Source organism: Sinocyclocheilus grahami, unplaced genomic scaffold (assembly GCF_001515645.1).
Source record: "Sinocyclocheilus grahami isolate Dianchi unplaced genomic scaffold, SAMN03320097.WGS_v1.1 scaffold284.1, whole genome shotgun sequence".
NCBI classification, from domain to species: domain Eukaryota; kingdom Metazoa; phylum Chordata; class Actinopteri; order Cypriniformes; family Cyprinidae; genus Sinocyclocheilus; species Sinocyclocheilus grahami.
The window spans coordinates 282,560-309,271 of NW_015505463.1; the positions used below are offsets into that span (position 1 = coordinate 282,560).

The 26,712-nt window shown below is 37.4% G+C and overlaps 2 protein-coding genes across 4 annotated transcripts; one reads left to right on the forward strand and one right to left on the reverse strand.

Annotated features, from left to right (window-relative positions):
• Positions 1-141: 141 nt before the first annotated feature.
• On the reverse strand, positions 142-7,247 carry LOC107600445 (GTPase HRas-like). Its single transcript, XM_016292344.1, has 6 exons — positions 6,898-7,247; positions 5,229-5,362; positions 3,727-3,905; positions 3,396-3,555; positions 2,089-2,212; positions 142-1,925 (listed from the first exon to the last, which is right to left on the reverse strand). The coding sequence occupies exons 2-5, from the start codon at positions 5,337-5,339 to the stop codon at positions 2,093-2,095; spliced, it is 570 nt and encodes a 189-aa protein (XP_016147830.1). The 5' UTR covers positions 5,340-5,362; positions 6,898-7,247; the 3' UTR covers positions 142-1,925; positions 2,089-2,092.
• Positions 7,248-10,870: 3,623 nt separating this feature from the next.
• On the forward strand, positions 10,871-21,768 carry LOC107600446 (ras association domain-containing protein 7-like). Of its 3 annotated transcripts, none has more exons than XM_016292347.1 (6): positions 10,871-11,105; positions 17,493-17,642; positions 17,734-18,617; positions 20,235-20,391; positions 20,596-20,703; positions 21,525-21,768. In XM_016292347.1, exons 2-6 carry the CDS (start codon positions 17,540-17,542, stop codon positions 21,554-21,556), a joined length of 1,284 nt encoding a protein of 427 aa, XP_016147833.1. In that variant the 5' UTR covers positions 10,871-11,105; positions 17,493-17,539; the 3' UTR covers positions 21,557-21,768. The 3 variants fall into 3 exon arrangements, with proteins under 3 accessions (XP_016147833.1, XP_016147831.1, XP_016147834.1); XM_016292345.1 differs by having other exon boundaries at positions 17,496-17,642; XM_016292348.1 differs by having other exon boundaries at positions 17,538-17,642.
• Positions 21,769-26,712: the final 4,944 nt, after the last annotated feature.

The following is a 26,712-nucleotide window of genomic DNA, read 5'->3' on the forward strand; positions in this document are numbered from 1 at the left end:
AGGAAATCAAAACAAACCTCTTTATTTGATATTCTTTCTTAACACAATAATAACGGTAGGCACAAATCTATAACATATTGTTAAAAGGAAATTCATTGTAGTCTTCACACACTATAGACACAAAAATAAAAACACGTTCTTAAAAATAATCATATTTTTAAGTATTAATTGCTGCAAAAACCAATATGATTATTTAATACCAGAACCGACACAGCCTTTTGGAACGCTAACGCTGTGTTCTACCATTTCTTTTCCATAAAAAAAGAAAGAAAACAAAAATTATTTAGCAGCAGTTGGCGTACGTCAAGTTCAAAACAGAATAACGTTGGACAGGTCACGTTTTTTTGATTTTTTTTTTTTTTTTACATAATGTTAATCTGAGTGTTAGCCTACGGAAAATGGCCATTAACCAATAGTATTGATGTAAAACATTATTCGGTAGCTAAGTGGAAGCAATCTCGCCGCCTGATAAACCCACATTACTCTGTGGCAGCATAGACAGTAAATCTATCAAAAAGATCTGGATGCCTACAGCATTCTGACAGAATCCCCTGAAGGTCATATCCATAGCTACTGACTTGTGATTTAAAAGGAGAATCATATCCGTCCATGTATGTCCTTGAGAACAATCAATAGACTGTCAGGGAATAAAACACACCAGAATCCTTACAGTAAAATCATCAAATTTCAACCAGAAAGAGAATACACTCACTACTAGTCAAAGACATGTTAGTTCATCTGATTTAAGTAGCCTAAATGAACTAGAAAGATCTTTGTTGAGATTTAAAATCTGTACTTTGCAAAGAGACATGAGCTATTTTAAGCAATCAAAAAGAGAAAGTCCAGACTGTGGCTCTTCCCTGCAATTACAAGGCCATATGTTGCCTATGAACATATAACTTAAGGTTCCCTCATATGATAATTTACAGTAATGGTATACAGTCAATCTGTTTTTGTTTTGTTTTTCATATGAATTCCACATTTAAACCTAAATCTTCACTCCCTAATGACACAAACATGGAATATTTACTTCAGAAAGGCATAAGGGGAAAATGCAGTTGAAGATTAGACAATATGGTATACATGTAAAAGTTTCAAGCTTATGCCCTGAACATGGGAACAGCACAGTACTTGGCAAGAATATCAACAAGGCTTTTCAGTCCAAGCTTTTAAGTTTATAGTAGCTTTGCGTTCATTTTCCAACAAGTCTGTTTATTCTTTGAAGAGATCTTCATTAATCTGTCTTCTTTAGCCAATGCAATTATCTGCAATGCATTTGTCTAATATCGAAAAATAAAAAGCATCACATCTGGATATCTAATCAAGCCACAATTCAAAGACCCCGAGGGCCATTCAAAACCAAAAGCTAACAAAGAATAAAGTCCTCCGTTTTAAAATGTTGTCCTACACCATGTGCAAATCAAAGACTTATCGGAGGTGTACCCTCTAATCGCAATCTATTGCACCATAACCTCTGATAAACACACTGCATATGACTAAAAGTCCTCTTTGCAATATTTTAGAATGTGTTAGACTTGCTCTAAGCAACAAATCTTTCTCACATCTAGACGTATGCTAATATAACTGATGTAGTGTTTCTCATCTCCATCTCGTAAAGTGTTTTTCTAACATCCACATTTAACAAAGCAATATGAGAGGTTATTTTCTGAGCTATTACTTCCAGTTAAGAGTAGATAGTTTGTTTAATGTAAATATATTTAAGGGTGACAGCTTCATCCAGTTGTAGCAACTCCAGTGTTGAGACTGTTAAAATGAGGTACAACTTATTTCATCTCCAATGAAGGAGCAAGACGGGAGCATCCCTTTTACACAGTCTGCTCTAAACATCCAGCATCTGTGTAGGTGTTGCAGTGATTGTGGTCTGGAAGGCTGCACCACTCTAAAAGCCTCGTCATGCATATTCACTGCAAAGACAAGGGGAGAACTGAGTACACATGAGCAGCAGTACACAATGGCTTAATTATCTAGGAATACTTGTATGTTTCATTTATTGAGAACCATATGAATATATACTAATTTGCATGATTTTTAAAACGTTTACTAGCATACAGAATAAAAAATGTTTACCAGATCATGACACCACACAGCGGCAGTTCATACAGCCTTGGCCATTGTCATCTGGCGGGTTCAGTTTCCTCAGCTTATGCTGCCTGATTTCACGGACAAGAGTGTAAAATGCATCTTCCACTCCCTGAATAGAAACACACACACACAGGTTTGTTTTTGTGAATTGTGGGGACATTCCATAGGCATAATGGTTTTTATACTGTACAAACCGTATTTTCTATTGCCCTACACCTAAACCTACCCCTTACAGGAAACTTTCTGCATTTTTAGATAAAAAAAAAAACTAATTCTGAATGATTTATAAGCCTTTTGAAATACGGAGACACTCAACATGTCCTCAGAAATCACCTTCTCGTTGTAATACCTGTCATACCCATGTCATTATACAAATTTGTGTCCTCAAAAATCACAAAAACGTGAGCACGCACACACACACACACACTAATTAGGGATTTTCTTCTTACATTCTGGCTGTTGGTAATAGTTTAACCTGAGCTATACATGCCACCACACTCGTATAAATAAAAGGTCCAAAATGTTTTTTTTTTGTAGTGGTGCAATATAAGAACCAGTTCTTAAAAGGGACATTGGATGCCCGTTTTCCACAAGTTGGTATGATTCTTTAGGGTCTTCATGAAATGTCTGTAACATACTTTGGTTAAAATTCCTCAATGGTCATGTAAAACAACACCCTTTTTAACCTTGTCAAAAACAGCTCTGTTTGAAAGCGAGCCATTTCGGAGCATGTCTCTTTTGATAATGAGCTACTGCTCACCCCGCCCCTCTCTTCCAGGGGCGTGTTGACACAAGATGCGTGAATTGCCTTGGGCTCCGTATATGGCTCGGAGGTGGTCTTATTCAAATAGCTAGCTATCTATGTAGAAACCGGCTGCAAATTGAAACAGCTCGCTGGATGACAACGCTTCAGACTCAGACAGCCCATAACAAACTGGCTGTGTGTTTTCTTTTCAGCTTTTCTGAGCTGGCAGACACACCAGAAACCTGACAAAATGCCAAAAAAAAAAGAGCTAAAAAAAGTGAACATTTCATCCTATGTCCCCTTTATAAGAATCACTTGCTCTTTGCATGAAAAACATTTTAATATTCTAAAGAACCTTTTGTGCAAAGGAAAGGTTCCATGGATTTTAGAAAAGGTTCTTCATGAAACCACAGATGCCAAAGAACCTTTGTACAAAAATACATAAAGAGTGCAATGTACAAAATGAAATTAGGGCAGCTTGATACTTGACAGAATTTTATAATAAAATGTTATATAACAGAATATATTTGGCCAAAATGTTTCTAACCTGTCTTGTCTTGGCTGAGGTTTCAATGTAGGGTATACCGTAGCTACAGGCGAGTTCCTGGGCTTGTCTTGTGTCCACAGTGCGTGCTGGTAAGTCACATTTATTACCCACAAGCACCATAGGCACATCATCTGAGTCTTTAACCCTCTTAATCTGTTCCCTTTTAAAAGCAACAAAAACAAATACATAAATATATAAATAAATAAATATATATATATATATATATATATATATATATATATATATATATATACTGCATATTAAAAAAAAATAATAAAAAAATAAAAAAATAAATGTATTCTTATATTTATACAGTTTTCATTCATTTAACCTGTACTGATGAATGTCCTCAAAAGACTTGGTATTGTTGATGGCAAAGACACAGAGAAAGCCCTCTCCGGTCCTCATGTACTGGTCTCTCATTGCACTGTACTCTTCCTGACCTGCAGTATCCAGGATATCCAACAGACACGTCTCTCCATCAATCACCACCTGTTTCCTATATGAGTCCTGTGAGGAAGAACAATGCATAAATATTCAATGTAAGATGTCCAATGTCTGTGAATTCTCTTACTGCTAAATTGACATTGCAACACATAATGAAATGTATTCTGTTACTGATAAAAGAAAGTGGAAACTGTAGCCTGTTTGGCCAAAACGGTGGGAATGTTTTTGTCACGAATTCAGTCCATGAACTTTCATCCAATGAACACAAGAGGTCGCTCTCTCACCATATTGACACTCACTCCACATAGACTGTCACACATCACTATGGACTACATCTCCCATGCTCCACTGCACTGATTGCGCACTCACCTGCATCCAATAACTCACACTATATAACACTCACTCTGATCCTGCTCTAGTCGCCGAGTATTGTTTTAGCACTTATCGCTCATCGTGTGATAGCTACTTTACGGAGCCATTCTAAATTCCTTCATTTAGTACTGCCTTGTTCTTAATCTGTTTACCCGTGTCTTGATCCTTGCCTGTTATCTCGTTTTGTCTGATCTCTGCCCTGAAGTTTATAGCCTGTTTTGGAATTACCCTTTGCCTTGCTGTTTCAGACTGTGTTTGCACCTCGCCTGGACTCTAGCTCGTCTTGTGGATTCCCCATTTGCCTCGCCCTCAGGATTACGTTCACCGTCGACTGACTCACGCCTTCCTTTGGATACTCTTTTGTCTTGCCCTCTATATACCTGTTTGCCATTGTCTGACCCATGCCATGTCTCTGTTTTCTATTAAAGCTTTGCAAATACATCGTGTGATAGCTACTTTACGGAGCCATTCTAAATTCCTTCATTTAGTACTGCCTTGTTCTTAATCTGTTTACCCGTGTCTTGATCCTTGCCTGTTATCTCGTTTTGTCTGATCTCTGCCCTGAAGTTTATAGCCTGTTTTGGAATTACCCTTTGCCTTGCTGTTTCAGACTGTGTTTGCACCTCGCCTGGACTCTAGCTCGTCTTGTGGATTCCCCATTTGCCTCGCCCTCAGGATTACGTTCACCGTCGACTGACTCACGCCTTCCTTTGGATACTCTTTTGTCTTGCCCTCTATATACCTGTTTGCCATTGTCTGACCCATGCCTGTTTTATGACCATGTCTCTGTCTTCTATTAAAGCTTTGCAAATGGATCCTCACGTCTCGTCGGCTCCATTACAGTTTTACCCTCAGATGACATTTTGATGTTCCATATTCATATATCTGAAATTAGGGAACTTCATTCTGAACTGAGGTCTATTAAATTAAAAATAAAAAAATACTTATTAAATAAATTATTAAATATGAGACAAAGATAAATGACAGAAAATACCATGCTGACATTTGGTTTACCTCAATAGTTGGGTCGTATTCATCAACAAAGTGGTTCTGAATGAGCTGGATTGTCAGAGCACTCTTGCCTACACCACCTGCACCAACCACCACTAACTTATATTCCGTCATTCTCACTGCTACTGTGACCGAAGCTGAGGGGAAACAAGGAACAAGGAAATTTGAGAAAATAAAGAATTTGGGAAAATTCTGAATAAATCATTAAAGGTCTTACACTTGAAACAGTCTGTTGGACAAATTAAAATGAGCTGACAAGGAAATAAAACTCTAAGTGAAAACAGTAAAAAAGGGAAGCCAGTCAACATCTATATAAAGTGTACAAGTTTCCTGGAGTGAAGCACTCATCCTGCCGACAGTATTTAATACAGATGAAATTACCCTTGTGTCGTGTGATGTGACACAGGACAAAAAGAAAAGCTATTTTAGGCTGCCAGGGGAAACTTACACAGGGCTTTTCCTGACAGTGATCTATTTGTTATTAGTTAAAATGCTTGGTGCAGTGTGATTTCATTCTTTCCAAAGTTATAATACCTAAACAAACCTAATAAAATACAGATCCTCAGGAGGTGAACTTCAAATAATCTACATATAATAGAGGACCATCCATGGATATCCTCATCCTTTTTTTCGGAATATTTATCTGAAAAAATTTCCTAAACAATTTTTTGTATTTCCTTACATATGGAGCAGATAACATACCTATAATATTTAAATAACCAAATATAGAGTATAAAAAAGGATATTAAACAATTATGTTATTTGTTATGGAGATGAAAAATATGATTTAAAAAAATATATCATTTCAAGCCATCAGGTTCAGCTGTGCTCAATGGACACAGCATCAAGTATTCCAATTGAAAATCTATTTTTAGCTCTTGCACCTGTCATGTAGCCCTACCTGTAAAAATCTTTTTCTTTTTTTCCTGCTGGACGTTTTTACAACTTTTATATTACTTTTAGGCTCTGGATCATGGTAAAGCATCAGGTCAGGCTTTTTGAATTGACTAGAATCAAAAGTGTTATTTTGCCCATAAAATGAGTGATCATACTGTACCAGGGGTGTAACCCTTTAAAGACTTTCACAACACACACAAAAACGCACACACACCCATACATATATATATATATGTATATATAGTATGGTATTTGTGTAACATACAGAAAAAATTCATATTTATTTTTCCCATTAATGCTGGAATACAATGACATCACCTTTATTGATTTCTCAGACGATGGGCAATGTAAACATCGTGGTCATTTGGATGAGCTGATCTCTGTTAGCCTTACAATACATATAATGGCAAAAAATCTATGCGATAATAAGTTTCAAAAACGTGCCTAAACAAAACCCATTAGAAAACAAAAACTAGTCTTAGGTTCTGTTGGTTTAAATGCACTCACTCCTCCTGAATCGACAATGATCCATGCAGAACACCGCTGTATACGAGTATTTGATAGTTGCAACAAACTAGAGATGAATGGAATTGGAATTTGTTTCGTTTTTCATGTTCACTACTGTAGTAGTAGTTCTCCAGTTTCGAGATGTTGGTGAAATGGTTTATGTCCTGACGCCAACAAAATGTCCCGTCCAGCGTCTGCAAGGAACATTTTGTTGCTGCTGTTATCCTGCGCGACACACAGCATAGAAATCAGCGGCTGGACTACTTACTAAACACACGGCGCTGTTCGCTCGTCTCGACGACACAGTCAGCACAAGTCAATAATATGTCGACATCCTTCCCGCTGCTCCTCTCAGACAGCGCATGTTCTTCTTCTTCTCGCGCGGTATAGACTCCCTGAAGCAGATGCGAGCAACACAAACATTGAATAACGAGCTGCCGGTGTGGGTCGACTGATAGGCAAGCAGAGAAAGAGAGAGAGAGAGAGAGAGAGAGAGAGAGAGAGAGAGAGAGAGAGAGAGAGAGAGTGTGTGTGTGTGTGTGTGTGTGTGTGTAGGGGGAAGAAAGAAGAAGAGGGCGCTTAGAGCCACAGCACACGCCCAAACACTCGGTGTCTCAATAGGCTATACACACAACACCACACACTCTCTCAGCCTTACTTACAGGTGGGCTGTCTTATGTTGCAAAACACAAAAAAACATCTGCTTCTTTCTTTCTTTCTTAAACAAACAAACAAACAAACAAATAGTATTAAAAAAAAAACTGGCAACCAGAAGGAAATTTCAGATTATAAAACATATTCAATGACTCAACTTAAAAAATATATATTTTAATTCCTTCTTTGATTTATTACACACCATTGTTTATCTATATATATATATATATGAAGAGTTCAGATGCAAAAGCCTCTAAGTGCCATCTGAAATTTTCATCTAAAATTAGCATTTTTATCAGTCTCCTATGTTTAGGTTCAGTCATTTTATTTTAATGGCAATGTATAGGTCCTTTTCTATGCAATTAAAGTGAAATAACTGAACGTAAATATAGGGGCCTGATAAAAATGCTCATTTTAGAAGAAAATTTCAGACGGCATTTAGAGGCTTTTGCATCTGAACTCTTCATATATATATATATATATATTATTGAGTAGTTACAAAAAATCACTGAAATTAGGGGAATTTCACTTGATAAGACACTCGATGAATGATTCTCTCTCTCTCTCTCATTTAGTGTAATTATTTCTTTCATCTTTTTCATTATTAAAGAAAAATGCCCATATAGCCAAGTTGCTTTTCTTTTTTCTTTTCTGTTTTTAAGTTTCTTATATACATTGATTTCACACCCACGTTTCAAGAAACTACAGAGGGATAAAAGCATGTAAGCATGTGCTATAAATGTGTCATTACTGTCTTTCTCAGGTATGGATAGTGATTTCTTCTCTTTTCATAAAATACTTAATTAAAATAAGTATGTCTCATGGCTGAGGCACTGAGTGATTTATTATTTCAAAATACTCTCGATTTAATTCTTTAATTTTCAAAATAGAGGTCCACTGAGGTAATTCTCCAAATGGTCCACAAGGTGGCTATCTTTCATCTCCGTAGCCTTAAGGCTCACACTTCCAGTCGCTGTTGAAGCTCAAATATATTCCAGACATCTATTATAGTTATGGGACCGCAGTCATCATAAAAACCGAGTCAAAAAAAGAGTAAAGAAAAATCATACTGCTGTCATTCCCAGGCCAATGATCCTTGCGCTTCTTGTCTCCTCCTTCTGAAAGGCAGCCAGAGTCACATGGCCTTTTGTATGACGACCAGTGCGCGTTTCATTGGCTGATTTGCTTGAAAAAGCATCCGTCGTCAAGACGACCAAGAGCCGCAGTCCCACTTCACTTGTCTGGTGAGGCCTTGACAAAGTCACACAGATCCTTTTTTACCTTCTGCTTATTGTTTCACTCTCTCCTCTCCTGTGCATCTCAAGAGTTTATAAGAGGTAAGTCAATAGATGTACCATGTAGTGTGCTGTTAAAAACATAGATGTATATTTTCTTGTGATGAAAGCTTCTCATAGTAATAGCTGCAGACAAGATCACACTCACACATGATGAGGGGCCCTAAAATATAATGCATGACATTTTATAAGTATTTTACATGTTGCATCAGGTAAGTTAGATTTTCTTTCTTTGCATGTGGCTGATCACTTAACAAAGTATGCTATCAAAGAATATAAATGGAAGAGTTTACTTGAATAATGGTGACTAAGTTGCTACAATTCTTTATCTCTTGAGAGGTTTGGTTGTGCTTGGCGCAATTCGTCTCCTTGTTGTTCATCACTTTCAGACTTTATGCATGCCATGTCTAACAAGTGCAAGATGTTCCATTGTAGCCGCAGGAGTGATGTGCGCCTGTTCCCCTCTTTGTCATGTAAATTAAGATGGAGTCATCAAGGTGGCCATGTTGATAGTGAAAGCATAAAATAAAGGCAAATGTATCTCTGCAGGCCTTCTCTATCACCTATGCAACAAGTTGGTATAATATCCTTAAAATATGAAAAGCACCAGAAAGTTTGCTTGTGTAGCATATAAAGAAAAGACTGTGTATGTAAATGATTTTTGTAAGCTATGTTGCGTTATATATACAAATATTGTCCGAAGTGCCCATGCAGTTCTGGGATATAATTGGTTGAAGCTTAACCGAATATGTTAACTAAATGCTATTAAGTGCTTTTACTTGCTTTGTTTATGGAGTTTCGGTTTACATTGAGGGTCGCTGGCCTTTCATGTGTTATTGTAGTCGTTTAATGGGTCATGCAGCACAACAAGTGTTTAAAACATTTCTAACATAAATGTAGTATTACTATTATCCATACTTGGATTAGAGATTTGGGGTTTTAATTTTTTTTAGCATCAGTTGTGTTACAGACATGAATGGAATTGTTTGACTTGTTAAGGAAAGGCTATTACTTTTCTAAATGATCAGACCAGGGCCGTCCTTAGGGGGTGCAACTTAGGGGTCCGCACGTCAAACGGACCGAGGGGGGCCCCCGTTCCCTACCTCGCACCGGGTCCTGCGTCATCTAAGGACGGTCCTGTACTATTCAAAAGTTTGGGTCCGTAACTTTTTTTTTAATGCTTTTTAATACTTTTATTTAGCAAGGATGCATTAAATTGATCATAACAGCAGACCCTAAACATTTGAACGGTAGTGTAACCTAGGGGTTAGGGGTTTAGGGTTGGGCTCTTTTGACTTGGGCCAGTAAGCAATTGCCTAGCAACCAGCCAAAACACCTTATCAACCTCAATTTAATGCTTTTTAATACTTTTATTTAGCAAGGATGCATTAAATTGATCATAACAGCAGACCCTAAACATTTGAACGGTAGAGTAACCTAGACAAAAATAAAAGCAAAAAATCCCACAGACTTAAATTGAGGTGTCCTGAGACATTTCAGATTATCATAGGGGTTTAGGGTTGGGCTCTTTTGACTTGGGCCAGTAAGCAATTGCCTAGCAACCAGCCAAAACACCTTATCAACCTCATAGCAACATGTTACAAAACACTCTGAAGACCTTAGCAACCACAGCAAGACCCTGGAAATCACACACAACACCCTAAAATTACAGCAGCAATCATTGCATTTGTTTTCCAGAATACGTAAACATCTATTTTTTGTTGTTTTATTCTGACATTTGAAATGTTGCAGTTTAATGTTCCCAAGCAGATTAATGTTCCCAGTTTCAGTGAAAAAGTGGGAGAATATTCAGCTTAAGATACAATCCAGAACACTCTAGCAACCACTCATAACATTCACATGCTAGCAACTGCACAAAAACACTCAAAACAACATATCTACCCCATAGCAACACCTTTGGATAACTTCCCACAACACCCTGTTACTGTCACACCATTCACTTTTTTTTTTTTTACAGACAGGTATCATTTGGAAAGTTATTAGGAGGAAGTTATTCAGTTTATAGAGGAAGTCAAAGCATTTGATCTACATAGGAACACAATGACTACAGTTATGACACATAAATACAATGACAGGCCATGGAATTGAAAAAAAAATTTAAGTACTAACTATGTCCTAACTATGCCAGTTTTACAACCTGCTCTAAGATCTTTGACAAAATAATGACTGAGAACGAGATCAAGACAGAGAGATAGAGGCAGATAATGAGAGCACATTTGCTGGTATTACCTGTGGAAGGGGAGGAGCATGGGAAGGCTGTGGTATGTGTCAGCATTGTGGAGAGCGGAAAGAGAGAGTCACTTTCAACAGACGAAAAGAGTAGTGCGCCATTAATCCTGCTCCTGTAGATACAGGAAAAACAACACCTGTTGGACACCAACATCTGTGTTACAGGTTAACTCAGGTTTGATTTTACATTAGACACGTTTACGACTGTACTTTTTGAAATATATTCAACATGGTAACCAGGAAGGAGGACACACAGAAGCAAGCTTTCAACTCTAAGGTAAATATAGCTTTCCGTCTGACCAGCAGGTTTGTATAATTAGTCTACGGACTTACAATGTACAATGTGCCAAATTCTAGCCAGGTGTTTCCAACATGTCTGGAAAGCAGCTTAAACAAGGGAAATCAGTTGCAATTTTGTTTGGATTATGCCCTTGATTTTAATCAGTAGCAAGGAAATAGTTTAGAAGATATCAGTAATTAGTAGAAAATAGTTTACAGAAACCTGGTACATAGAATAGGTAAGCTTTTTTCTATATGGAAGAAGTCTGTTAAAACAAAATAAATAAATAATTGAGGTTACCAGGTTTTGTAAAACCTGCTTTTATTCATGAAAAGAAAAATGCCTGAAGGGAATTAGTCATAATGGTTTAGTCATCATAATTCTACTGTGTATTATCCATGGCTAATGCAGATCATGTATTTTGCTTGACTGTTGGACTATGTGGATTGTCCGATATAAGCTGTGCTTCTCTCAGTAAAACTGCAGCCGTCAGGTCCTTTGACTCATCCTGTCAACAGTAAATTATTACGGTTTTTCAATTCTGTTGAGTTTTAGTGTTTGTGATTTATGCTTAGTGGTAATGAGGATCCGTTTGGGAACTGGGCTGTATTATTATTATTTAAAAAAAAATTTGATGACAAGTTTTTCTGACCATTCTGATCAACTGTTCCTTGAAAATATAAAATCAAAGTATGAGAGACTGGACCATTACAAAAAAGTTTAATGAATTTTTACTACAAAAAGTTTAATTTCAAAGTTTCAATTTCATATTATTTATAATTTCAGAAATAAATAATTTGCAAAGTCTGGAATCAGGCATCCAGATTAAAAACAATAATTTCTCTTTTTTGATACTTTGTTGATAGGTCCTACTGTCATGTATCTTTGCAATATGCTCATGTGACATGAGCCCAACATAAACAGGGCCACAACTAGTTTACCTTGACGTTTTGAAGATTCTTATTTACACAGAGATGAATTACTAATCTACATGAATAGATGCTTCTCCACAATCTTTCACCTAAATCATTTAAGGAAATGTCTGCATCTCATTCACCTGACAAAACGATGTCACTTTATTTGGATATGCAAAACAAACTACTGTCACATCTACTGCTGTTCACAAGTTATGTCAGTGAGGGCAGATGCCTGATTTCATATAACCGACCACCTGCAGGATAGAAAGGTGAATTTTAATCGATGCAGTTTAAATTATGGATCTTGAAACAAGTTTGAAAAACATTAGTGATGAAATCAATGTGTGTAACAAAAGAAAAAAAAGAAAGAAAGAGCAGTCTGATTTATGTTCCTGCAGCTCAAGGCTACGAATCATGTCGTAAATTTAGTGGCGTGGTTGTCTCGCTCTGAGGATAGGTTGAAAGAGAGGACCACTCCCTACATACATTGAGTTTGTGGTTATTCTTTGTGGAAATTCCAATAAATCAGAGATTCCCAATCAGGAACATGCATAATCCAATGGGTACTTAGAAAGATCTAGATTTTTGCTATGTTAAACCTAATGTTATGTTAAAACATAATCACAATGTCTCATCTAATTTTTTGTAATGCATTCAATTCATATGGTTTGGAGCAGTGAAGAGGTACTTGAGCATTATTGCTGATACTCTGCGGTACGGAAAATGAAAAAGGCTGGGAAACTTTGAAGTAGATGAGCTGAAATAGAAGTGATAACATCTATCACAGTAGTGTTATTTTAGTATCATTGAGATACTATTATAGTTTTTTGTTAATATTTTAAATGAGATTTTCCACTTTCATGTTAAATTTAGTTAAAGCTTTATGGATTGTGTTTTGTGTTTTTGTCATTTCTATTAATGTTTTATTGTTTTTAAATTAAGTTTGACTAATCAAGTTAAAGTGAGAAGTTAACGAAAGTAACGGAAATGTTTTTTATGGTTTTAGTTTAAGATTTAGTTAATTATTATAACCCTGTAACAGACTTTTGCTTAAACTTCTCACTACATTTTCATTTATTCAATTGGGAAGTTCTTTTTTTTACACTTTCCTGTTCCTTTTACATAAAATCCGACTGGAATTCTTTACCAGGAAAAGCAAAGTTGATGCACCTGTAATGCTGCATACCAAAGCTATCTGACTGTCTTTTGGCGATACTATTTACCTGTAGTCGTCAATGAACTCACAGGAGAGGGAGAGAGTACAGTGTACACTCCTCCTTTTGCACACAATAGGGAAGGTTTAGATATGCTGTTCTACGTAAGCAGGCCAGTTTCACCCCTTTAACACAAGAAACCTAATGCCTGTGAGACACGTCCCTGAGCCTGGTTCTGGCTGGTTCACGTAACAAATGGAATTCAGCCGGTTTAAAAAATTTTCTTGGTTCTCGTGGTTCACTGAGTGAGAATGCCATCGACATATGCTCTCTTATTTAGTGTAGGTGAACTTCAGGTCAAAAATAGGTTCCCTATAGGTCCTTCAGCTGTCGAACATGTAGAGGTCTTATGACCACAATGGATCATCTGTCATCATCAGACGGAAAAAAGAGCATGAAACCTGTATTTCTAGTTTGCCATATGTTTCTAGTAGCATGTGCCGTACTCCTGTAAGCCCATGTTGACAGGGAAACACAAGAAATGGGATGTTTTTCCCAAGCATATTTGTGTTTCACACCTTCAAAAACATCATATTCAAACAATTGACAATTCAAACTTAACCTGTAGAAGAAACATTGTGAAATTGATGTTTAGAATATGATTTAAAATGTAATGCCTGATGCCGGTTCATTACTAGTTTTCTATTTCATCACATATTGGATTACTCTAGTTAGTTGAGTCAGTTAGAACCACTGAATCTTTGATGTTCCTGCTCATGGGACTGGTTTAAGGTTAATGGTTTTAAATTCCAGGAATGGAATGGTTCAAACTAGGCTGACTTCATGGGTCTCCGCACTTCATGGCAGATTTGTGTTTAGAAGACAATGGGAGAACAGAGACTAAACTATCTACTACAGGTCTGCTAATGGAGGTGGATGGTGTATGATTACAGTCACATCATCAGTTCTGCTACAGTACAGACAGCTAGGAAGTTCACAAAGTTTGCTGAGTAATCACTTTTTAACCGGTTTTGGGCTAAGATATTATATTGTTAATATTTATTTGCTTTTTGTATTGTATTTTTTTTCTTCTACAGTGCAGTGGAAATCTTCAGCTATTTAAATGGCATTGTGTGAGGAACTCACTATTGACATGTGAACAGAACATGTTTCACTTTACCTGTGTAGTTTTTAGAATAGCTGAGTGAAATAAGATCTGTGGGTAACATTGCTTAGAGAGACATGCGCGTTTTTCTTTACAACATAAATTGCACACGATCGGATCCCAAATGTGAATTTTGAAGCTACAATAAGGACCACATTTACCACAAGGATGCAAGTTTACATGCCATTGTCCATGTATAGCAGTAATAAAAATAAAACTATACAGGCTACTGTTGCATTAATTCATTGTGTTTACTGTACCACACAGCTTTTTAAGTGTATTGTAGGCTAATGATAAGGCTGTATTTGTACACCGGTAGAACTTAACACCACAAACATGTAATGTTTTTCAGTACTGTTAATGACACATATAATAGGAGCATACAGGTTTGGGCCAGTCATATATTTATGACGAAGATAACACCATTAGTTTGCGCTGTTTACAGTAAGAGCAGGTTCACACAAAACTCATTTTTGTGTTCCACTCCCTGTGCTGCTTTTTAATTGATTGTCTACGTAAACATGTACTAGATAGACCGTTGTGGTGTCTTTTGTGCACGAGCGCCTGAGAGACCGTGCCTTCTTTTCCATTCATCAGTGCTGCGGCTCACAACGTGATCTTATGAGAAAATTTAACTATTTTATGAGATGGCATTTTCATATAAATTTGTATGGAAATGTGAAAAGTTTTAGAAGGAAAGTAAAACTTGTACTCACTATACCCAAAACCCCAACCCTAAACCTAATGTCAGCGGAATGTAAGCAAATCATACAGAAGCATATGAATGAGATCGGGGAAAATAATCACTCAAATTAATCTCCAATTTGCCAAAACGTGCAATCGTTATGAAATGTCATGAGAGTGTGTTGGATGCATGCATAGCTAATTTTGTGCAGTGTGTCACATTTTTAAAAGCAAAAACGGATTCAACTAAAGTGCACTTCTCCTTATGTGGGGGGATAAAGAAAACGGAGTAATTTCTGATAACTGACATCACTGTTTACTAATATTTTAGAGCTGATGTGTGAAAGCTATCTTATGAAAATAAAGCTGAGGTTAAATCTGTCAAGGTCATTGTGCTGAAATAAGTCAATGATTACATTTAACAGAGGTGTGGCTTAATCAAGCCAAAGACGTGATATAGTTGTTTTAGTATAGCATTATGAAAAGCAAGCCATGAAACCTGAGCCATGTTCTGTGGAGACACCAAAACACAGGTCAACATATTTGTCTTAACTTTTCCCCGTATCTCTTATGATTATTGCCATTTTGTCAAATTAAATGATCTAGTTTGACAGGCAGAAGTGTTGTGACTGTGAGTATAGTACACACATTCTTTGAGCATGTGAGCACAGTTTCAAGGTTTACAGGAATGTGAAGGTTGGTTAATGATTTCCTCAGGAGTCAAGCATTATGTGCAGGTTGAGGACACGAGGCACTCTCCAACTCACCCCACAGAGCATATTTAAAATGACAGCCAGTTTTTTTAAGAGATTCAGTGTCTTAACCAGTGTTGGGGAAAGTTACTTTTAAAAGTAATGCATTACAATATTGCGTTACTCCATAAAAAAGTAACTAATTACGCTACTTAGTTACTTTTTGTGGAAAGTAATGCGTTACGTTACTTTTGCGTTACTTTTTAAATCTGGACAGGGCTTGCTTGTTTGTTTTTAAAATAAAAAAGTTCTATTTTTGGCAAATATAAAAGCCTTTTCAACACACGCCAGCAATAAAAAAAGACATGGAAATGTTTGTCTAGAGTAATTTTTGCTGATTAGTATGGTTGAACTAGATCATCGAAGGTCAGAAGCAAAGACATTGGTTAATAGAATGGGATTAAATACATAAAGGATTATTGTTGTTTTTTACTAGTTACTTGAAAAAAGTAATCTGATTACGTAACTCACATTACTTGTAATGCGTTACCCCTAACACTGGTCTTAACCTGTTAATTTGCCAGACGAGGCTTGAACATAAGTGCTTCCTTAAAATGTACATATCAAACTCAATGATAACTTGCAAAATAGGGCTGATTGCTGTTCTCAGAACATGCTCAAGGGCAGATATTCAAAAAGTTCTTTGATGATTTTTATTTTATTATTATTATTTATTTATTTTTGATCAATGACTTCTTAATAATGTGTTGGTTGAAGGAGTTTACTGGCTTGCATTGCTGACGTTTTCTGGGGGGAAAAAATGCCTGGTTCATTTACAGTCTGGATGAAGTTGAACTGAATAAAATCCTTGTGTTCCTCATTTTATCATGCATGCATACTTCTAGAGAAATGTGGTGTCAGGTTAAAAGTGATCATACTCTTTTGAACCATGTTCTTTCAGTTTCATGTCGTGAATGTTCATCACAACACATATCTTTGATGTAGCCTAAAAAAACATTATCTAACAATGTTTTTAACACATTATGGCATTCGTTGGTTTAATCCATGGCACACTTTGCCATTATATGACTTGTAAAGTAGCACTCCAAAACATTTGGAGTGTATAATTGCACTGACTATGTCTCTCATTATAGTTTTTGTGAGTTTAGTTTGATCTATTACATTTAAGTAAAATTTAAATTTTAACATCTGAAGAACCAGAATATGCAATATTCCCAGTTTAAAGTGTGGCCTGGGCTGCTTAACTACTTCATTAAAAAAAGGCTCCAAAAATTAAAATTCTGTTATTGTATACTTGTCTTTGTCTTTCCAAACCTATAAGACATTTGTTCATTGTCAAAACACAAATGGAAGATATTTTTAGTGAAATTTGATAGATTTCTATCCCTCCATGGAAAGTTCATTCAACCAAAACTTTGATGCTTCAAAATGTTCATACAGACATTGTAAATGTAATCAATGAACCAATGATGTTTGCTCTCACGCATCAAGCAAAAAAGTGTGTACCTTCATTAAATGTTCATCATATAAAGCGACTGTGCACCTTCATAAGTCTTGGATTAAAATCTTTCTAATTTCAAATATTTTACATTCACACCTGTTTCTCAATGCTTACATTTTGCAAGCCTTTTTAAAAACTTCTCCTTTGATCATAGCAGAGCATGATAATCGTTATGCATTTTAACAATCATTGCAGTTATTCTCTATATTGTAAGTAATTGTTCAGCATTTTGATTGTTGTGTCTGTTCAGCAGAGCACTGTCATGTAGAGACGCTCCTTACTGACTTTCTTACAGTCATGGAGCTGAAGGTGTGGGTGGAAGGCATTCAACGTGTCGTCTGCGGCCTATCAGAAGAGACATCTTGCCAGGATGTAGTCATTGCCCTTGCACAGGCTATGGGTAAGTTATTGACTCTCTCTCTTTCTCCGTTTTGCTCTTTGAACAGCTAGTGCATTTGTTTTTTAATGTTCACTCTCAATGTGCTCTCCAGGGCAAACTGGTCGTTATGTTCTTATCCAGAAACTGCGGGATAAAGAACGGCAGCTTGTAGCCAATGAACGCCCACTGGAGTCCCTGGCTAAACTGGGCCAATTAGGCAATGATGTGCAATTCATCCTACGACGCACCGGCCCCACAAGCAGTGAAGGCTCAGACCAAGGTCGAGCCCCGAAATTACCCAGACCTCCAGATCCAGAGCCCCTCAAACACAAAGAGCCAAAAAAAGCTCTTACTTTCAATCTGGGGCCCTCCACATCACCCCGAACCCGTGTAAAACAGGTTGAAAAACCACTCAGAGACTCCCAAGCACGAGGGGTGTCCCCATCTCCGCCCTTGTCTCTTGCCCAAGCTGGTCCATCCAAAGACACACTTTATCAGCAGATCCTACGACAACAAGGGCAGCTACAGTCTCTGCAGGGACAGCAGGAGGCTCAAGAGAGAGAGCTGGGCATTTGGGAGCGGGCTCCTCCTCCAACCCTTTCCCCTGACTTCCTTGAGGAAATGGACCACCTACAGCAGCTTTTAAGGCGGAACGAGTCAGAGTTGGCCCATGTGCTGCACTGGGAAAATGAATTTCAGTCTGAAGTTCAAAGAGAAAAGGACATGCTACAGCAAAAAAACGAACTCCATTTAACTCTAGACAAACACAGTCGAAGGTTGCACGACACAGACAACCAATCAGAACAGCTAGAGCGAGATATTAAGCTGCTTTTTGAAACCAAGAGAAATGGTGTGCTTCAAGCCAGACCCAGTGTTGAAGAATCTGTAGTTATAGCGAAAGAACAACTGGACAACCATCAGCATCAGGGGGCTGAACTGCAGGCATCAAATGAAGAGATAGAAAAGGAGTTAAGGCTGGCAGAAGAACAACTGCAGGTCTGCATTTTTTTTTTTATTACTCACAATGTTATGTCCCTGTCATAACGTTATTGTTTCACTAGAGGTTAATCTTCTAATATTCATTTATTCATTTTCACATATTAAACATTTAAAAGTGCGTAATCAATGGGCTCATTGGGTGGGCAAGTACTAGAGTCTCCAAAAAAAGGACAAATAAGTTATACACTGCAGTCTAATATGCCTACTTACCTAGTATATAGTCAATAAAAAAACAGTATGCCAAAAGAGTAGTGTGTCCATATTAATAGCATCTGAAAAAAAGTAGGTGAAAATTACACGGATAACCTACTACTTCTGCCGAGATTCTAGATTGTGCATTCAGTGGACACTTTACTACCAATGAGGCCACTGAGAGGAATGACAGTGAAATGGGGCAACTGACACCATAGGTCACATGACACAGCCAACACGGCAGATGTATTATGCCTAGATTTCATTCAAACTACACACATTCATACTATATATCCACCTTAATTTGCAACAAGGAAGTAAAGCCATTTTCTGAGCATGTGTGAGACTTCAGATTCATTCGCAACTATATAGAAGAACTGTAGTATAAAATGTAGTAAACATACCTTTTTAATGGTCCCGAAGTAAGTTCTCAATAAATTCTAGTACCTACTGAGTATGCGATTTGACAATTTTCAATTTCGGTACTCGGTGTCTGATATTGGCAACTTTGTATATCAGTCCGCTCACCCATTTACTCAAACCGGTGCTACTTTCATGATTCACACTCAAGACCACAGGCTCATACAGTCATAATTTGCGCCATCTTGAGTCTCAGTTATCACCTATGGTGAAAATGACCTCATAGGACCTTGGTGCTAATATTACTGTAATACTGTTACCATGCTTGTCTTGTTGCTACATTGTAATGGACATTTTTTATTTATTAGCAGAAGCTTTGATTATATGCAGGTAGAATTATAATGTGATTTCAGCTCAACATTAATGTCCACTTATTTCGGAGTCCTGATCACCCTGTCAGGGTTTAGTTTGCGGTAATGACTTGCTGACTGTACAGTATACCTTAAATAAAACATATTTGTACTAGTTGTTGGCTCACATACATTAATTGCAGTTACACAAAAGCATGTTGTGCGCTCACAATGACTGACTGAAACTCAGGGCACCATACACACTACCTCACTATTGCTTCATTTGTTGTCTCACTCCCATCAGCAAGGGCAGTACTATATTCATTCATCCTGCAGGTTTTTGTCATTACCAACAATACCAGTCACAGCTTTAATGGCTGAAATAATAATAATAATAAAAAAGTTTTATGAAAAACAAAAACAAGACTCTAGTGGTGCAAAGGCAGCATATTTATGTTAAGAAAAATGTCTGTGACAATTAAGCAGGAACCACAGTACTGGCTTTATCTAACAATTATTTCTGTTAATGGTATGAAAATTGGCATTTTAGACATATCCCTTGGACATTAGACCTCATTGTAGAGATTAAATGTGTGGGTGTTTCATTACAAGAAAAGAGAACTGTGTGATAAAGGAACATTGCAGTTTGAAAGTCACTGCTTCAGCTTTTTCCTCCAACTCAACACTAAATCTCTCTTATGTTCCCCTTTAGGCTAAAAGCAAGGAACTGGATGATCTGAATAAGGAGCTACGCCAGTGTAACCTGCAACAATTCATCCTGCAAACAGGAGTCACTCCATCACAATCCAATCAGCAAACCGAAGAGATCGATTTTGCTCTTCTCAAGCCTGATGGACAGAGTGATGAAGGTGTGTAAAGTTACAAACTGTTTTCACAAGCCACTAGTTAACAAGGTCGTTTCTACTATACATGGGGATAACATGTTTTTGTGGATGTCTTCCAAATGGAAAATGTACTGGTGATCTGGTGGTTTCAAAGGAACACTGTCTATACCTAACCAAAAAACTGATGCTGGCAAAGTTTAACAGTAGTTTTTTGTGTGTTTATGACAGATTCAAATTCCTCCATCTTGGAGTTCAACCCTCGTACCACTGCCAAGCAAATCTTAGGGAACCCGCGCAGCCTCCAGAACCCGCTTGTCTCCAGCCTTCATCCAGAGGGTGTGTATGTGTGACACACAGCTTGCACTCCGCTGCCCTCTGCTGGCCAAAATCTTCTGCTTGTCCACCTCTACCTCTTCCTGCTTCCCAGAATGCACAATATATTTTATTGCACATCTCCTGTCCTCTCCGGTGGCTCTGTCTTTTCAAATGCACTGTTATGGTCATTCTTCTGATCAGACAAAGACAATTCAACTGTACTGCCAGTGCCAACAAGACAGATTGCCAACATTTATATTTGTTAGCTATTTTTTGAGCCAGAAAACAAAAACACTTTGCTCACTTTGTCTTCTGTGGTTTCCTATAATAAGATAGCAAGCTTCTGTCTTGCTGCGTGCTAATAGTGACTGTCAAGCTAGCACAAAAAAATGATCGCCTTCCCATTTTGCTGAAACCTGCACTGCCTTGGGGTTCTTTCATGAAGGTTCATGTGAATCATAAGCTGCCAGTGTGTTTTGCTCCATTGTTCCTGCATGGAACAAGTGTTTTAAGTAGAAAGAAATTACGTAGTTATTAATTTCTATGGAATTTCTTTCTATGGAATTGCCTCCAGTGGATGCTGTTCAGATTGATCACGTGGGTGTACAGAAACATTGCAACAGACTCAAGTCTGACTGTAAATGGAGCATTTTGATGTTTGAGCGTTTATGCTTCTGTTTTTTAAGCTAGAGCTTTTTTCTTTGTTTACATTTCTTCTATTCCCCAGTCTTCCCTATATCTGTTATATGAAACATTACTACCCCCACCAATGTGTTGAAAAGCATTTTTTTTATCATCCTCCATGAAGCCAAGAACCTCATTCCATTTTGTGTGTCTTGCAGTCCTGTCATCAAGAGAGACATCATGGCGATAAAGTCTGGAGTACAACCTTGAGGAATTATTCACTGTTCACTTTATATTATGTCTACTTCATGTTGTCTGAATATGTTAATTATATTTTCTCTTGTATGATATTCATTTGTAAACATAAGAATATATCTATGTAAATACAGTGCTGTCTTTGTAATTATTAAACATTAAGATTTTTGGATGTATTTGAACAATTTACATATATTTCATTAACTAAAAACATACCAAAATAAAAAGAAATGATTGCAAGTTTTTAGGCTTATTGATTTCCCACTGTAAAATTTGGAGAGTCAAAAATTGTGATATCGCACACGCCTGCCTTAATTTTTTAAAGGGGTCATGAAAAGCTTTTTTTAATTTTTTATTATTGTATAATGTTCTCTGAGGTCCACTTATAATGTTAGTGTGATTTTACATCAAAAAATGTGGGTCATTTGGGTTAAAAACGTATAAATATCAAACGGTCTGGAACAGACAATGCAATAGCGGTAAAAACACGTTTACTCACATTTATTTGTTGCAACACTGTTGGATCCACTCAGCACTGTGCGAGCATGACTAGACTAGACAACATGACTAGACAACAGAACCCATTATAATCGGCGATACTGTCTACACTGGATGCGGCACACAACAAATCCCTGACAGTAAACTGATGTCTTGCTCTATTTCTGACATACTTCAAGCATTCGCGCCGCTTCTGACCTGAAAGAGAAATTGATTCGCTACATGATGCAACAGCGCTCACGTCCGATGCAGCCTAGATATGTTTGGATCACAAGGAAGGCAATTAAAGACTATTTTTTTTCACAACTTACACTACACAGTGAGTACGTTTACATGGACAACAATACTCCGATTTTAATACGATTAAGACAATACTCTGATTAAGAATCTACCATGTAAACAGATATTTCTGATTACCTTAATCCGGCTAAAGTCATAATCGAAGTAAACACTAATCGAATTAAGACATGTGGAGTATTCCTATTTGAGTCGCATTATTGAAGTGCAGAATAGACACGTACACACCTTAATCACATTATTAGCGTCGTGTAGGACTTTTCACGGCATTTTGCGACAGGATACACACACGGCAGTGCTCAACCGTTTGACGGCAAATAAAAGAGCTTCAACACCGCCATCGTCTGTATGCACGTACAAATAATTAACTGCACTTTAATATCACTTATTAAAAATAAAACACCCAAAACTGTATATGGCATCATAATGAAGACGAACTATATGTTTATACGTGAAATTCCGGAGGGTACGTCGGATGGCGTCACGTGGGGACGTAATGACATGTGCCATTAATCGAACTATGTACTACAACAGGGGTGGCGAACGTCGGTCCTGGAGAACCGCAGCCCTGCAGAGTTTTGCTTCAACCCTAATCAAACACACCTAAACAAGCTAATCAAGGTCTGAAGGGTTACTAGGAAGCTACAGGCAGGTGAGTTTTAATTAGGGTTGGAGCTGAACTCTGCAGGGCTGTGGCTCTCCAGGACCGGAGTTCGCCACCCCTGTACTATAACATGTAAAATGGGAACATGCAAGGAATATTCTAAAACCAACTCATCTAAACACCATAATCATAATACTGGCTTATTTAGAATAAGGTAAATAATTAGATTACTGATGTCCATGTAAACGTAGTCAGTGTCTTGTAATCGTGTAATGTCATCTGTATGGTTCTGTTGATGGAGTAATCCTGTGTTTGCCTCTCTCTAGTATTTCTTCTCTATTACAAGCATGTATCAGTGGGCGGGGCTAAAGAGGCTGTACTGTAGAAGCAGGCGTTGATCTTCTCCTTCAGAGGCGGTGCTTAGCCACACTATTACATCATAAAGTGGCACATTATAAAGCTTGGTTTCAATAAAAGCTGTTTTTAAACTAACAAGACATTTTAAAATTTTAAAACTTACAGGATGTTTTTATAGTACATTGACCTGTTATATGTCAAAAGATCCAGGGAAATTAGATTTCTCAGTTCAAGACTCCTTTAAGTGTCACAAATTCAGTTAAGCAGGAGCGAAGCCAGGATGTTTTCATGGGGTGGCCACCTCCTAGCTCCGCCCCCGCCGCTAAACATTCATAATGAGAGCATTTTGCAGCCACAATTCAACAAGTATTCATTTCCAAAAATATTGTTCTCTTTGCTAACCCTGTCACAGTTTGCGCATCTGACTTAATATTCTAGTTTTCATGACTTAAAATGTATTATATAAAAACAATGAGTCAATAATGATAATTAATCATTATTGTTAAATAATAATAATCCTATGGTTTCATTGAATAACACTGTTAAAATACATAGGCCTAATACAAAATAAACAATTTACATTATTACAAATGCCTGCAAAGGGCACCAAAGGCCTGATAATTGCTGTTGTTACACTTACAGGATGATCAAATCCTTGTTTAATATTGACCAAACATTTAATTCAAATATCCACTTAATTTTTTATTTTTGGCCACCTTTTTGCGATAGAAATGCTCCAGCCTCTTTAATGTCTTCAACAAAAACATGTGGACATCACAACCCTTACCAAAATTAACCATGGTGTTATCGTAGTAAAACTACTTAATTTTATTTTGTGTGATTTCTGAATGCTTGAGACCATAAAATCAACCAGACAACGGTATTAATAAAATCATAGCCATAGCCTGTCTAGAGCGACAACTGTAATTTATAAATAATACAATTTAATTACCATTTATTTATTTACTTTTATATTGTATTAAAGTTCTATTTTGACCCCCTTATAGTAGTTTTTTTTTTTGAAGGAGGGGGCACAACAATACTATTCTGCTTAGGGCACCCATTTGGCCAGCAGCCGCCCTGCTTTTGCCCTGTCCAAATACCCACACATGGGGTGCTTCTCAATTCTTATTTGAGCATCCTCGTTTCCTTTCCTCGCGTCTTCGCTCCACCCCTTCAGGATGCGAGGGAAGGACGTGAGGATGAAGGAATTGAATCAAGTGAAATGATATATCCTCGCTCCCTTTAGGGTCAATTCAAAGCGTCATCAGCTGCGCTAAAGGAATCTGCCCTTATGTTGTTAAAGTTTGTTATTTAAGACATTCATAATACATATTAATAAAGCAAAATGCCCTGTTTAAAATATATGGCATGTATGGCTTATTTAAACTTTAAAGGTAAAATATGAATTAAAATTATAACAACAGATTTTTTTATTTATTATATGTGTATTCATTTATATGTGTATTATAAAGGATACACCTGCGTATGCTCACTCATGACTCCTCAGGAAGCCTCCTCACTCCTCGATCCTCGCCTCCTCGCTGTGCTCGATCGGTTACCGGGTCGTAGGATGGAGGACAGAGGGGCTACTGGATGAGCGAGGAAGCGAGGGCCCTGTCCCAAATGAATGACTTCAGCCTTGTCCAAATACCCACACTTGCGGTCTTTGCACTTGACCACTTGACTACTTATATGACGTATTTCCTGTATTTGGCCCAAGTGTTCAAGTGAGGATGAAGACAACAAGTGTGTCGAACTTTTCATTACCTGATAGGACACACTTGCAGTGTTGTAAAAATGCAAGTGTTTACATAGCTTTATTTTAATTTGAAATACTTTGCATTTTAAAATCAACTTCTAAATGTCTGTTCAGTAGTCCCTATAACATGACAATTTTAATTTGTGGTGCTTCTAATTAAGTGATAAAAAGCAGTTGCAAATGTTGTACAAAATAAAATCACCACTACTCATCTTTGCACCAATAAAACGTAAAAACACTGTTTTTCTACCAAATTATATGTAATATCTAATTATTATATTACTAGGCTTGTTTGAGATGAGTAAATTCTGCACAGAACCGATCACCGGTGATAGCCGCGAGATGCATGCCGGTTAGAAAAGTGTTCGACTTACCTCCAACTTGCTCTGATGTCATGCTGACGTGTGCAAAAAGCTCTCGCGACGGCGAGGCGGCTGTGTCGGATTGTGCAGTCCAGCGCAGTTGCTCTCCACCGACTGCGCTGATCAAAAGCATGATGGGAAACGACTGACTGACAACACAGCTTAATGCTCATTGGTTCAGACAACTGTGATGCTGCGGTTCTCTTCTAAAATGTTTTATTTTTATCTGATTTCATATGATTATGTATTTAAATTATGCATGAATGTTCCCAAACACTATGACAGCGCGACCTCTGTGTGAGATAATGTGATTGTTGACATATTTCTATAAAAATCTAAAATACATGTTTGTATTAAAGTAAAAATGGATGATAAATACACCTTTCGTATGGAATTAAATAGCAAGCACTTTGAGTGTCTTGTTCATCATATTTATTTTCATATAAAAGCAACAGAACTGAAATTATATCATGTTTATTAGCAATACAGCCTGTGAGTGAGAATACCGTGATATCTGCCTTTGATCTTGTTGGTATCTGTTCCACTTCGAGAGGTCAGAACTGTCCGTCTTGCCTGCGCTTATTTCACTCCACCCCTCACTGCAGCCGCCTATTCTCACCAACATTTCAGGCAAGGCAAGGTGCATCTTCTTCTTCTTCTTCTTCTTTCTTTTACTGGCAACCACACTTAACAGTGCATTACTATGGGGGTAGAATTGTGCTTAATTCCAAATAAATAGATTATGATCCACAAATAAATAGAATGAGATCCACAAATAAATCTTAAAATTTCACAAACATGAATTAAATTCACAAATAAATAAAATGAGATTTGCAAATAAAAAACATATTCACAAATATATATTTATGTCACAACCACAACTTTGCCTGGCATTTATTTGTGAATCGCGTCCTGTGCATTTGTAGATGGCTGCACGCATTTGTGAATCGCGTCCTGTGCATTTGTAGATGGCTGCACGCATTTGTGAATCGCGTCCTGTGCATTTGTAGATGGCTGCACGCATTTGTGAATCGCGTCCTGTGCATTTGTAGATGGCTGCACGCATTTGTGAATCGCGTCCTGTGCATTTATAGATAGCTGCACACATTTGTGAATCACATCCTGTGCATTCGCGGATTGTGAAACATTTCTTGCGTCAAGACGTGCTGACAATCCACAAATACGTGGACTCCACCCACCGTCTACTCAAGCCAATCAGATAACAGCCACATTCGCTGACCAATCGTAGCACGATCTCGCTATAGCCAATC

Excerpts from the sequence above, each read along its gene's own strand:
- LOC107600445 (XM_016292344.1), bottom strand. The coding sequence starts at position 5,339 with ATGACGGAATATAAGTTAGTGGTGGTTGGTGCAGGTGGTGTAGGCAAG. Across the intron at positions 3,556-3,726 it reads GAGGACATTCATCAGTACAG|GGAACAGATTAAGAGGGTTA; the intron begins GTTAAATGAATG and ends TGCTTTTAAAAG. Across the intron at positions 2,213-3,395 it reads CCTCAGCCAAGACAAGACAG|GGAGTGGAAGATGCATTTTA; the intron begins GTTAGAAACATT and ends GTTTCTATTCAG.
- LOC107600446 (XM_016292347.1), top strand. The coding sequence starts at position 17,540 with ATGGAGCTGAAGGTGTGGGTGGAAGGCATTCAACGTGTCGTCTGCGGC. Across the intron at positions 18,618-20,234 it reads TGGCAGAAGAACAACTGCAG|GCTAAAAGCAAGGAACTGGA; the intron begins GTCTGCATTTTT and ends GTTCCCCTTTAG. Across the intron at positions 20,704-21,524 it reads CTCCAGCCTTCATCCAGAGG|TCCTGTCATCAAGAGAGACA; the intron begins GTGTGTATGTGT and ends TGTGTCTTGCAG.